At 36.7% G+C, this 11,630-nt stretch overlaps 1 protein-coding gene across 2 annotated transcripts; it reads right to left on the bottom strand.

Annotated features, from left to right (window-relative positions):
* Window positions 1–4,986: 4,986 nt before the first annotated feature.
* LOC137739828 (uncharacterized) lies at window positions 4,987–9,629 on the bottom strand. Of its 2 annotated transcripts, XR_011069120.1 has the most exons (4): window positions 9,032–9,629; window positions 6,863–8,351; window positions 5,796–6,771; window positions 4,987–5,284 (listed from the first exon to the last, which is right to left on the bottom strand). XR_011069120.1 is itself a non-coding variant. In XM_068479548.1 (3 exons), exons 1-3 carry the CDS (start codon window positions 9,321–9,323, stop codon window positions 6,585–6,587), a joined length of 1,968 nt encoding a protein of 655 aa, XP_068335649.1. In that variant the 5' UTR covers window positions 9,324–9,629; the 3' UTR covers window positions 5,466–6,584. The 2 variants fall into 2 exon arrangements, 1 of the variants encoding a protein (XP_068335649.1); XM_068479548.1 differs by lacking the exon at window positions 4,987–5,284 and having other exon boundaries at window positions 5,466–6,771.
* Window positions 9,630–11,630: the final 2,001 nt, after the last annotated feature.

The raw sequence follows: 11,630 nt of genomic DNA, 5'->3' as shown, positions 1-11,630 counted from the left end.
AGCAGTACATGGTAGGTAATGCTGGTGATTGAACTGGGTTTTGGTAGTACATGTGTGTTGTGTACTGTATATCTATATGTGGTTTATATACAAACACCAGTAAGGGACAAATATTATACCCACACACAAGTTGGAAAGAAGCAGATGGAGATGAGGCAAATATCAGTCTCAAATGCCAACCAAGAGGTATAAGTATATATATTATTACATGTTGGTTAGACTGTAAATTTACTCAGGTATTTGGGTAATGTGGAAGGAGAGTTAATAAGACAGGGAAGAGGTAGAGCATGGATGGAGTTCTCAAGAGCAAAATAGAGCTCTTGTGGCTCTACTCATGCACTGCCTCTTCCCTGGCTTTACCTCCCTCTCCTTCCTTTTTCTCATCCTCTTTAACTGATTCCTTATCATTGAGGTTAAATGTAGATTCACCATCCGAAACATGACATATTACGTGTCTGAAAATGGATCATTACCCTAAACAAACTTTACGGCCCTCTCATTAACTGCGTTGTTAGGTATATGTCATTCATCGGCAGATGCTCACTGCCCGTTTGTCATCAGCTACTCATATACTTTGAATTGATTGCTATGTGAATCAATGCCATATATGCCTATATGCAAGTGACTGTTTGCAGGCTTCGTTACCTTTTCTGCTCGGCACAAGTTTGGAGGTTGAGAATGCGTTTCATAGGCACTGCAATACAACAAGGCTTAGGCCCCAAGAAACAGCAAAATTATGGTTTCTGAATAAAATGATTGTCTCTATCTTTTCGGTTGATTGTGAATTCTGTTTCCGTTGTCCCAATATTCAAATATAGTTTCTTTTCGTAATGTTCTTGTCATTTATGGCGCAATCTTGTTCACAAAGGAAAATGTATCTTAAACAGAGCAGATCGCAAAACAAAAGCAAACAAATAAATAAGTAAATGTCTTATACAATTTCCTACAATGAGCTGTGTTCCCAGACATCTTTGCATAGCAGAAATCTCATCAAAGACGAAGTAGATGGATCGATCATTGGTATGAAATTATACCACTGTATAAAGATGCAGATCATTTGTAAATATATTTTTAAGTAGCTAGAAACTAAGTGAGTGATTATATATTATATGAGATGAATCAGAAAATAGTAGCCTATGTAGGGTTTGGAGTGTCGATCTATCTGAGTTGCATTTCACTGAACTTGTGTTTTACAAGAAGAGAAGGGTGAATATTTTGCAAGCTGCTGACAGAGCTTTCAAACTGATACACTTTGCATGACCAGCAGCTTCACTTCATCCTATTTTGGGTACACGCTTGAACGAGAAAGCTTCGACAGATAGCAATTTGCCGGAGAGATTTAATTCAAGTCCAACTGAACAAGCAAACTGTTGCACGACATTTTCTAAACATCAGAAAAAACTAAAATCTCCCATGGAACTGAATAAACATGATCAAGACTAAACTAGCTATCTAACAGGAAGGTAGGAACGAGTTCTAGTAGCTGTCCAATTAACATGTGAAAACCAATGAATGAAAAGCAAATAAAAGCATTTTTTGCAGCAATCAAGGACCTTAATCCACAAAGATTTCACATACTTGTTAGTTTCGTCAGTCCAGCACACGGAGTGAGTACAATGATCCACTTGAACATAATTCTGCTGCGGCTGCTGTCCGAGTTTGTGATCCAATTTACCAGATTCTATGACCTGCAAATCCTCCAAAAGAATGACATAATGTTTCTGGACATCCTCTGCACTCTTTTTCCCTCCGACCAAGGATGCAACTACGTCCCAGCGCTGTGGATCTTCCTCGTCAACCACTGCCAAAGCCAGCTCGAACAACTTGTTCTCCTCCCAAGTCCACCCACACACAAGCGTTGGAAAAACATTCACGTCCATGTCAGCAGCAGAACCAGATTTTTTTATAAAAAAAAGGGAGAAAACAAGGGTGAGCCAACAAAACAATTCATTCACTTATTGTTGCTACTTGCTTTCATCCAGTGAAGAAGAAAAAATAGGGTTAGATTCTTTTCTGACCACCTCTCTCTCTCTCTCTTCTGATGGGTGTGGTGTGTCTGTCTGGAGTATCTGGTTATCTTGCCAAAAATGATTCCAGTCCCTAATTTATAGGAGGGAGTTTGTGTGAGGGAATATATTTGGGTCCTCCTTAACTCAAATCTAAACCATGATCCGGTGGTTCCGAAATAGAAGTTAATAAGACATCATAGGAACAAATATTTTAATCTGTTTTGGTCAAAACTGGAAAACCAATGATAAAAAACAGACAAAAAAAAAAAAAAGTAATAAACCATTTCTTGCAAACCAAGAATTCCAATCAAAATTTTATTTTAACTTTTTGTGGGTTTCCAATTATAAACTATAGCATTGGATGCCAAATGTGTTAGATCCTGCACTACGGCAACACATAATTTAGAGTTTACTCAACCTCGGGACGGGATGACTATTTAAACCCAATAATTAATGGGGAAAATAGATTGTATTTTAAATGGCTACGTTAGTAGCTTGCAATAAAAGAAAGAGACCTGTGTGGTTGGGATCATGAAACAAAACAATGCCTCATCTTTCTACATGTGCATCACTTTCATAGACTTTTCAATGGGTAAAAAGACCGACTAATTAAGCAGCCAATTAAGGTAAAGAGAGATGAATCAAACACTCCAAATTCCTCCTCAATTTCCTTTATTAATCAAATTTAATCTCCGGATTGAATTTGAATATGGAGGTTCTTGTTAATTGCGGTAAAGGTTAGCTTTTTGTTAAATATGTTTATCTGTCCCCTTCAGTCCAGACACTTCTGGACCCAGAGGATTTGCCTTTTGCACCTTATCTTCTAGGTTTTGCTCATAGCCTTGTGTATTTCACCATCACATATTTATCTCGTGCACACATAACTATTGATTTTATCATTTCAACGACACAAAACGGGTGAATTGCTCTTAAAGGTTCGTTTGATAATCATTTTGTTCTTTTGTTTTTTATTTTCAATTTTTTTTAATTATTTATAGGGAATAAGTACGTGAGAGAAATTAAGGATGACAAATGGATGAAGGGAAGACACAAAACTAAATACAAAAAAATTTATATATGTTATGTTACTTTCAAGATTTTGTTTTCATTTATTCTTTATAATTTTTCCCTTCTTTCTCTCATCATCATTCTTTCCTTTGTATACTTTCCTCACATTTCAAACACAAAAAGTGAAAGTCAAAAGACAAAAACATATCCTAAAATTTAAATTGTTGTCAAAGACACCAATGGTGATTTGGCATCCAGTCACCACTTTGTTAAATTAAGCACTTAATTTAAATCTCATATTTGAATAAAAATATTAAACCAACTTGTATTATGATATTTAGTGTACCGAGTTATATTCTTGGTACATTGAAAATTTTTTCGAAAGGGAGCGTCTCTGTTTCAAGTGGAGGGTCTTAGCGTTTAATTGGTTAGAGAGAGAGAGAGAGAGAGAGAGAGAGAGAGAGAGAGAGAGAGAGAGAGAGAGAGAGAGAGAGAGAGAGAAATCAGTGGTGGTGGTTTTATCTTTGTTTTTGTTTGGGTTAAAGAGATAACATGTTAAGGAAATCCACTTGTTTGTTTGTTGGCTTGGAGTTGGATGGGAAGATCGAGAAGATAATGAATGATAATTAGTGGGGCGACTTATCAGACCGACTCGCGAAAGATCAGTTTTTAATCTTTGTTTCTTTCAAGTCAATTGCCAAGAACCAAACGTCTGGACTTGACTTGGAAGATTACCAATTCGAAGCATTAACAAGTTTCTCTCATTTACTCCATTATTCCTTGCAAGCTATAAGTTACTCTTCATGTTCTGAAAAGTCCAACAAAGATCGCACAAATCACTTATCGAACTGCTTAACCAGATATTTTCTATCAAGATAAGCAAAACACACAAAGTTGCGTGGTTCAGTATAACTAGTTTACTCTTGCATTCATTGATGAGTGATGCTATTTAGTTACAAGAAAGAGTCTTCCGTGAAAGAATTAGTAAGCAATTATGTTATTTAGACACACAAAATTAACATTTTCTAATACATATGAGCTCAATCCATTACATGTCATAATACAAGTGCAGGAAAACTAAAACTCTCGACTTATATTATTACTTGTACCAATGGCGCATCTAGGATTTTAACATCAGGTGGTCCTAAAATAAAAATTAAAAAAAAAAAAGGGGACAAAAATCATTCATAACCTTTGTATAAATAACTTTACAGGCTCCAAAGATTAAATTTGTCCAGGATGAGGTTTCATACTCTAAAAATATGTCAAGATAATTTCATTGTCATTACAAGAAAAAACATCTCTCAATGTAAAAGACTAAGCTATCATTTAACAATTGATTAGAAAATGGAATGGAGATAGTCAGAAGAAAACTGGAATTGGTGGTGGGCTTCGATGGTTCGGTGGGGCGGGGATGGGAATTGGGATAGTCTATGAGAAAATTGGAATTGGTAAAAAAGCGAAATGGTATTGTGTCGGATTGGATGAGGCGTAATTGGAAATTTGGAGTGGTACTTTGTTTACTCGAAAGTCATTTCGGGTTTCATTGTTTTTTCAAACGAATGCTCTCTCACATGGCTGCTGCTATGGTCAAAAGTATTTTTTTATTTTTTATGTCGATGGTCAAAAGTATTTTATATGGTTATGTTAAGATTACTTAAGAAGAAAACTCCTCTATTCGGTATAAAAGATTGAAGTGAAAGGGATGACACTATTGGAGACAGAAGATTACTTACGAAGAAAACTCATTTATTCTAATCCTTGGCAAACTGATAGGATTCGAAGAGAATAGTTTCCTTCATGTCTAATCGCTTTTCAAAATGAAAAACTCCTCCTCCTCTACCTTGAGTGTGCCTTGAATTTATGGGGGTAATCTTTTCATTTTAATCATCTATTTTGAGTTTAAAGTAAAAACATGGCCGTAACTTGCAGGTGTCAACTGTACGAGAGAAACTGGAGACAGCATGAATTGAATGTCCCTAATTTAGTAGAGCATCATTCCCATCATAACACTGTCAGCACATACACAAGCTTCTCACTTCACATACCAATCTCTGTCCTATCATCACTCCACTCAAATTACCAATCTCACTTAACCTTGATGCATCACCTTCTTACTACACATTAACCTGTCGCCATGTCACTAAAATATTATACCACACAATTTCTCCAACATTCATATGACTCGTGCAGGACGAAGCCAGGAGAGACCAAAATCCCCTAATTTGAGCCACAATCTTAGGTTTAAAGACACAAGGCTAAGCTACCTGCATAGCAATTTTCCGGAGAAAAATCAGTTTATATCATCAAATCTACAAAGGGAACCCAATCGAAATCATGGGGAGCTTAGAAAACATTTAACACAGCATCATTTCTCAGTTTAGTTAGCAATTTTCAGGAGAAAAATCAGTTTATATGATCAAATCTACAAAGGGAACCCAATCGAAATCAAGGGGAGCTTAGAAAACATTTAACATAGCATCATTTCTCAGTTTAGTTCCAGGAGCAATCCAAATTGAACGGTTCATCCGAACCCCAACAAATGAAAGCTCCAGTAGCAGACAACAAATATAAAGGATGAATAAAAGACTAGGTGTTATTATACAACTATATTCTCCCAGATATACTCAAAACAAACAGTGTCACATAGGATACGAAAAGCTTGATCGAAATTTTGTCTTCTCTGCAACATCCAAGCATATACTATTATAGCCATACCAGGTTCCAGAAATCACATCCCTCCTACGTGCATGCAATTGCAGGTACAGTATGGCTTACCTTGGCATCCTTCTGTGCATACTTCCAATTGCTGTTCCAATGTCTGAAGTTGCTTCAATCTTTTTCCTCTGCCAACGTTCTTTGCATCAACTAAGTAAAATACCAAGCCCTACATTGAACCAACATAGAACCACATCCACTGGTCTTACAACCTGATAATGAAATAGTCTTCAATGGAGCTCATCCGCAAGGACAGTTGAATAATAATGTCCAGAACAACATAATCATGTAATCCCTGATCCGTGTAAAACATGCTGAAACTTGCCCACAGCTATATAATCTTCCATATGCAAACATATGCTGAAACATGATATTACCACTTCCAGATGCTGTTCCTGACATACTTTGTCACTTGGGGCAGAACGATCCATTGATTTGTAATGGACAAAAAGCCTCATAATGCAGGTACAATCAACTTCTAAAAAAGGCAGCTCGCAAGAACTTTGATAGCATAATAGGTCTTGCGTTAGCAGCATTTTTACCTATTCCTTAGAAGCTACTCAAGCACCCCAGAGCCAGAGAAGACATAAGAAAAAGAAAAACAAATAAAAAAAGGGAGTCGGCGAGGTGGGGAGGAGAGGGGGGTGGTTTTGTGTGTGGGGGGGGAGGGGGAAGGACATCTAATCCTACTTGGATCACATGTAAAAGTTTCCATCCCCTTTAGTTTTCTAGTAACAGTATTTTGTTTCAAAAGTAAACCCAGTTGATCAAAGTCCGATAAACTGATAATATTTTGCAGATGTAGCCATTTTAAAGCCACTCTCTGCATTTATAGTGTTGTTGACTAAATCAAGTACCAGTTTCGGCAGCTGTTTCAGCGTTAGTCTCTTCAAGGGTAAAAGTAATCGGTTGCCATCCAGATTGATGATGAATGATCCATTTCTTCATGCTGACTATCATATTCAAGATCTGAAGTACATTGCCCAAAGCAAGCTCTTCAGAGCATGCTTTCCTCAAAATAATAGCTGCTTCATATCTGTAGAGGAAAAAAGATGATCAAAGCTCATTGTCAAAACTCAACACTCCAGGAAACAAAAGTAGCTGAATAATACACCATAAACATTTACCTGCATTGAGAGGCCATTATTGCCGATCGTCCATATGAGGAACTCAGAAAATTCTGTATTCGTTCCCATGTTGCTTTAGTGTACTGATTAAGATTACCCCCTATAGGGTTCACACACTTCCATAATTTCTCATTCTTACCAACATACAACTGAAGTGCACCCAGGGTCTGCTTGACCACCATCTGTTGCTCTATTGCGTAATCCAAGGCCTTCCTTACATCGGTATTGCGGTGTTTCAGATCACCATAACGAATGCAATCGGTAATGTTTGCTTCAGTCGGCATAATTTTTTCAACTTTCAGGGTGTTCAAAGCTAGTAAAATAACGCCAATAAGGCCTTGAACATATTCAGATGGTGGTGTGCAGCCGTGAGCTCCCCAAGTACCATTGCTAGGTATGTTGTTTCCAGCAGCAGGGGAGGATTGAGGAGGCCGGTACTCGGAACCACGAGGATACCTGTTGTTCATAGAATCATGATGAAACGCCTGGCCACTCTGCATATTATGGCCTTTATAAGGCACATTTAAGCTAGCTGAATTCAGTGAATCGCTAGACCTTGGTCTACTAGACTCTTCCCCATTTCGATGAGGGAACCTTTGTGGATTTTGAGCATAATTGTTGTACTCAGAGATATTTAACTTACTCATATCAGGCACATTTGTAGGTGGGGCTGAAGTAAATCTAGGGCCACCAGGTCTGGGAGGCATAGGTCGTAAACCATAACTATGGGAATTAGGAGGGAGCATACTATCTGGTCCAAAATTCAGTTGCATGTGGAAGTTGTTCGGCCTCTGAGGAGAAGGATACTGGTTTGGTTGACCTAGGAAACTATTTCCATCACTGCCTGAAGGATCAGAATTTCCATGGAAGAAATTGGGAGTGGACCTACTATTGGAGACTGGAGTGTCACCAGAACCAAAGAATTCGTGTGGAGCTTTCTTGAACTGCTTTGCATGTGTATGTTCTGACTGGTAAGAGTAATCAGTATTCTTGTCATCTTGGTTCCCAACTGGCATACTTGAGACTCTTGATATGTTGGGTTGATTTGAGTTTTTCCGATTGAATTTCCCCTTGTTTTTAGTATCACCAACCCTTCCGCTGGTGGAAGGCTTTTGATTTCCCAAAGGATGTTCATAATAAACTGGAGGCGGGTTTATATTGAACGTTTCAGGCATTGAATGCTGTGTCATTTCAGGGTTATAAGAATTGTTACCATTTGCAAGCTGAGATGATTCCCCACTTGAAAGTGGGGGCCCTCCAGCTGAGAGGCTCGTCCAAAGCCATACACTCTTTGCTGCAGCGACGAGGGCTGCGGAAGCTTTTTGTGGTTGTGCCAGAAGAATGTTGTATCTTCTCATGCGCAACTGGTGTAGAGCATTGGAGAAATCCCTGTCTCCAGAAATAAGCAGGTAGTTTGCTGGGGCAGGGTTATCTACTGCCCAGAACAACATATCGACTAGAATCTTCTTATCACTTGCATCTTTCACACCTGTTTCAGACAATGAGCGGTCAACGAAGATGATAACGCTGATGACAATTTAACTAAAATAAATATTTTGAAGATAAATACCATAGAAAAATACCAATTATAAGAACAAAACATTCAATAATCACAACATATTAACAAGAATGAATACGAGAAGAGAAATGATCAATTTGCTATGAAAAACATAGTTGTGACATAAATTCGAGCACTTACGGTATAAACAAAACAATTAATTGTTAAACTGAAGCAATTTATGAATGGGTAGTGCTATCCACACACCCATTTTTACTTTTCACACACCTCTATCAAATATCGGCCGTCGGCTTGAATGAATTGAAGAAGATCAATGGCAGAAAATTAACAAGGGTGTGTGGGAGGTAAAAATGGGTATTTTTTATGAATTAAGGACTGACAAGATTAACCAAAATCATTGACAAAGCAAACCAATAGGTCACTATACTAATACTACCATCAAGTTACACTTCACACACAATTTCACTCATCAAATAAAAAAAAATTCAAAAAATAAACCAAAGAAAAGAAAAGAAAATTTTGATATTATCGAATCGGAAAAATTAAAAAACAGCAGCAGGCCAAGCAAAACAACAACCAGAAACGGTTGGCCACGATCTTGTGGGCGAGGTCTTCAATTTAATTATTCATAAAATTAAAAAAGAAAGTACCGGCAGGGACGTGGTTGAGGGAGATGCCGGTGCTGGAGAGGGCCTGCTGAACAGAAGCAGGGATGCCGTTGGTGTCGCCGTAGGCGGAGATGGAGACGGCCCCACAATAATTCATCTTCACGAGGGCGGAACTGATGTTCTGGGCGATGGCGTGGACATCGCAGACTTTAGGGACCTGGCAGTTCTCTATGTCCCACCACACCGACGTTTTGGCGTTCACGTACTGTGCCTCCGCCATACCCATGGAGGGCGCCCCCGCCGCAGTGGTGCTTCCGTTCACATCCCCACGCATTGTCACCCTCTAAAAGCTCGAGATCTAACGATTACCGACGAACGAAGACGATCGGTTCTTCAAAACATCAACACACCAAATTAGAATCGAAATCCGACTGATTGATTCGCTACTCCTCCTACTTCTCCTCCTCCTTCTTCTTCTTCTTTTTCTTGTTGTATGGGTGATTCCTTTCTAGGAATTGCAGATTGATCTGTCTGGCGCCTGCCTTGTCAATTTTGTTGGTAGATGGACTTCTGGGTTGGAGTGTTTGGACTCCAGCCGTTCCTCCGTCTTTCTTTATTCTTTTCTTTTCTTTTGCCTTTATTTTTATTCTCTTTCACTCGCTTACTCAAATAATATCCTTCGCCTCCCCCGAGAGGATTTTAAATGCGACTGGAACAAAAATGGTATACCACGTGTTATTATACTAATAAAAAAAATTGTATGTTAAAATATTAATAACTTAAAAAATACAATTTTCTACCATATATATAAAAACACATATGATGTACCACCAATGCTCATGTCATAATGAAAATTTTCTCCCACCACCTTCGTGGGGGCACAAGTTATTCATTTAGAAGTTTTAACGAAACATTTTCGGTACTGTTTATTTTAACGAAAAATAATATTTTTATTCTAAAAAATCACTTATGCTACTATTCACTTACAACACCTTTTATTTTTTTAATTAAAACTCAAAATTTTCAAATTATTTTTATTAATTTTCTTTATTAATTTGCTTTATGCAAGCAGGCCTAACGGTATTACGGTATGCGAGTCGAGGAGGGAAACTTTTGTCTTTCACCGCTTATATTTTCTTTTCGGATTGTAGCGATGATATTAACTTAGACAAAACTTGACATAAGTTTATTTTTTTCAAGTTATTATTATAAAACTTCAATTACTGAAATAGGTTTTTACATTTAATTTAAACTACATATGCATAAAATCTTTTTTATCAACAAAAAGGAGGTGAAAAGACAATTTAAATTTTTATCAAAAAATAAAATCACGAGTAATAATGTAATTTGGCACAAACCACATTTTGTTGTTCTTTTAAAACCTCACCCCATGTCATATCTAAGTAAAAATAAAAAAACCACCTTCAACTTAGACAAAATAGAGAAGCTATCATTTATTTCTTCCTTCAAAATGTCTTAAATATAGTGAATAATCATATCCAAATTAATCTTTCTAACAAGCAACGCCTAAGAGTATTAAACATATAAAAATAAAATAATATAAAAACAAAGATGTAAAATGGTCGGTATAATTTTATTTGGGGCAGTTTACAAAAGCTCAAAACCAAAACCAACGGCTTGGGTTTGATTTTGAAGCATTTGATTTTTGTTTTTTCTTTATTTGGTCAAAATCATACTAAACCGTCATTTGTTATTACGATTTAGTGATATTCCTCTTTATTTGTAAGTGAGAGGTCTTAGATTCGATTCTTGTCAAAGACAAACTTGAACTACATTATTGTTAACCTATTGTGAAATTAAACTCATCCCTTAGATTGATGAGGCCACAATCATCATAATTCAATTGTCAAAAATTACGGTGGAAATGTAGTTGTCTACAAGTGACTAGATTTTGATGTGCAATTCACCTACCAACTCTTGGCCTCAGCCATTGGTTTCACACCAACAACTAACCAAAAAAAAACAACACATTTATTTTCCTTTTTTTTAATATATTTTTTAAGACTTATTTTTTTTCAATGCTAATGCTGATTCATACTAATCAGTTTGACTACTAAATCAAGCTTTGAATTATTGCCATTGACCAAATGGCCTCACGTAACTGAGTACACGTGTACTAACATTCTTTTGTTAAGGAGACTATCAAATCTAGAACTCTCTATAAATCTCTATCACCTGTTTTATAATATTAGTACAAAAATTAACGCTAAATTAAAAGGTAAACAATGTTAAAATATTATTTTAGCAACTCAATATAAATTTTCATGTCCAATAGCACTCTCAATTTTAACAATCTTTGAACAGTGTATTTTTTACCATTCAAACTCAACCCACACATTTTTCAAGTCAACGTTCTCTCTTCCTTTTCATCTTCCTCAAACGTCCACCCTAAATTTTATTAATTTTTTTTAATATTATCTTCCTTTTCATCTTCCTCAAACGTCCACCCTAAATTTTATTAATTTTAGTTGATGAATCATTGCTCTTTAAATTTAAAAGATGACAGTGCATTTTGCTATAACATAAACTCTTTTGTAGAATCTGTTGAATGTTTGTTTTTATAGATTTGGCTCTTTAAAATAAAGTTTTGGTTATTTTATCGCATAAATTGGAGATGCTC

The sequence above is a fragment of the Pyrus communis genome, chromosome 7 (assembly GCF_963583255.1).
Source record: "Pyrus communis chromosome 7, drPyrComm1.1, whole genome shotgun sequence".
Taxonomy (NCBI): domain Eukaryota; kingdom Viridiplantae; phylum Streptophyta; class Magnoliopsida; order Rosales; family Rosaceae; genus Pyrus; species Pyrus communis.
The sequence above is the reverse complement of the archived record's forward strand: the minus strand, read 5'-3'. Positions and strand labels throughout refer to the sequence as shown.

What these genes read in the sequence shown, in the direction of transcription:
- LOC137739828 (XM_068479548.1), bottom strand. Translation starts at nt 9,323, where the DNA reads ATGCGTGGGGATGTGAACGGAAGCACCACTGCGGCGGGGGCGCCCTCC. An exon ending in CCTCAACCACGTCCCTGCCG is followed by an intron (nt 8,352 to 9,031) that starts GTACTTTCTTTT and finishes TGTCTGAAACAG; the next exon opens with GTGTGAAAGATGCAAGTGAT. An exon ending in ATAATGGCCTCTCAATGCAG is followed by an intron (nt 6,772 to 6,862) that starts GTAAATGTTTAT and finishes TTTCCTCTACAG; the next exon opens with ATATGAAGCAGCTATTATTT.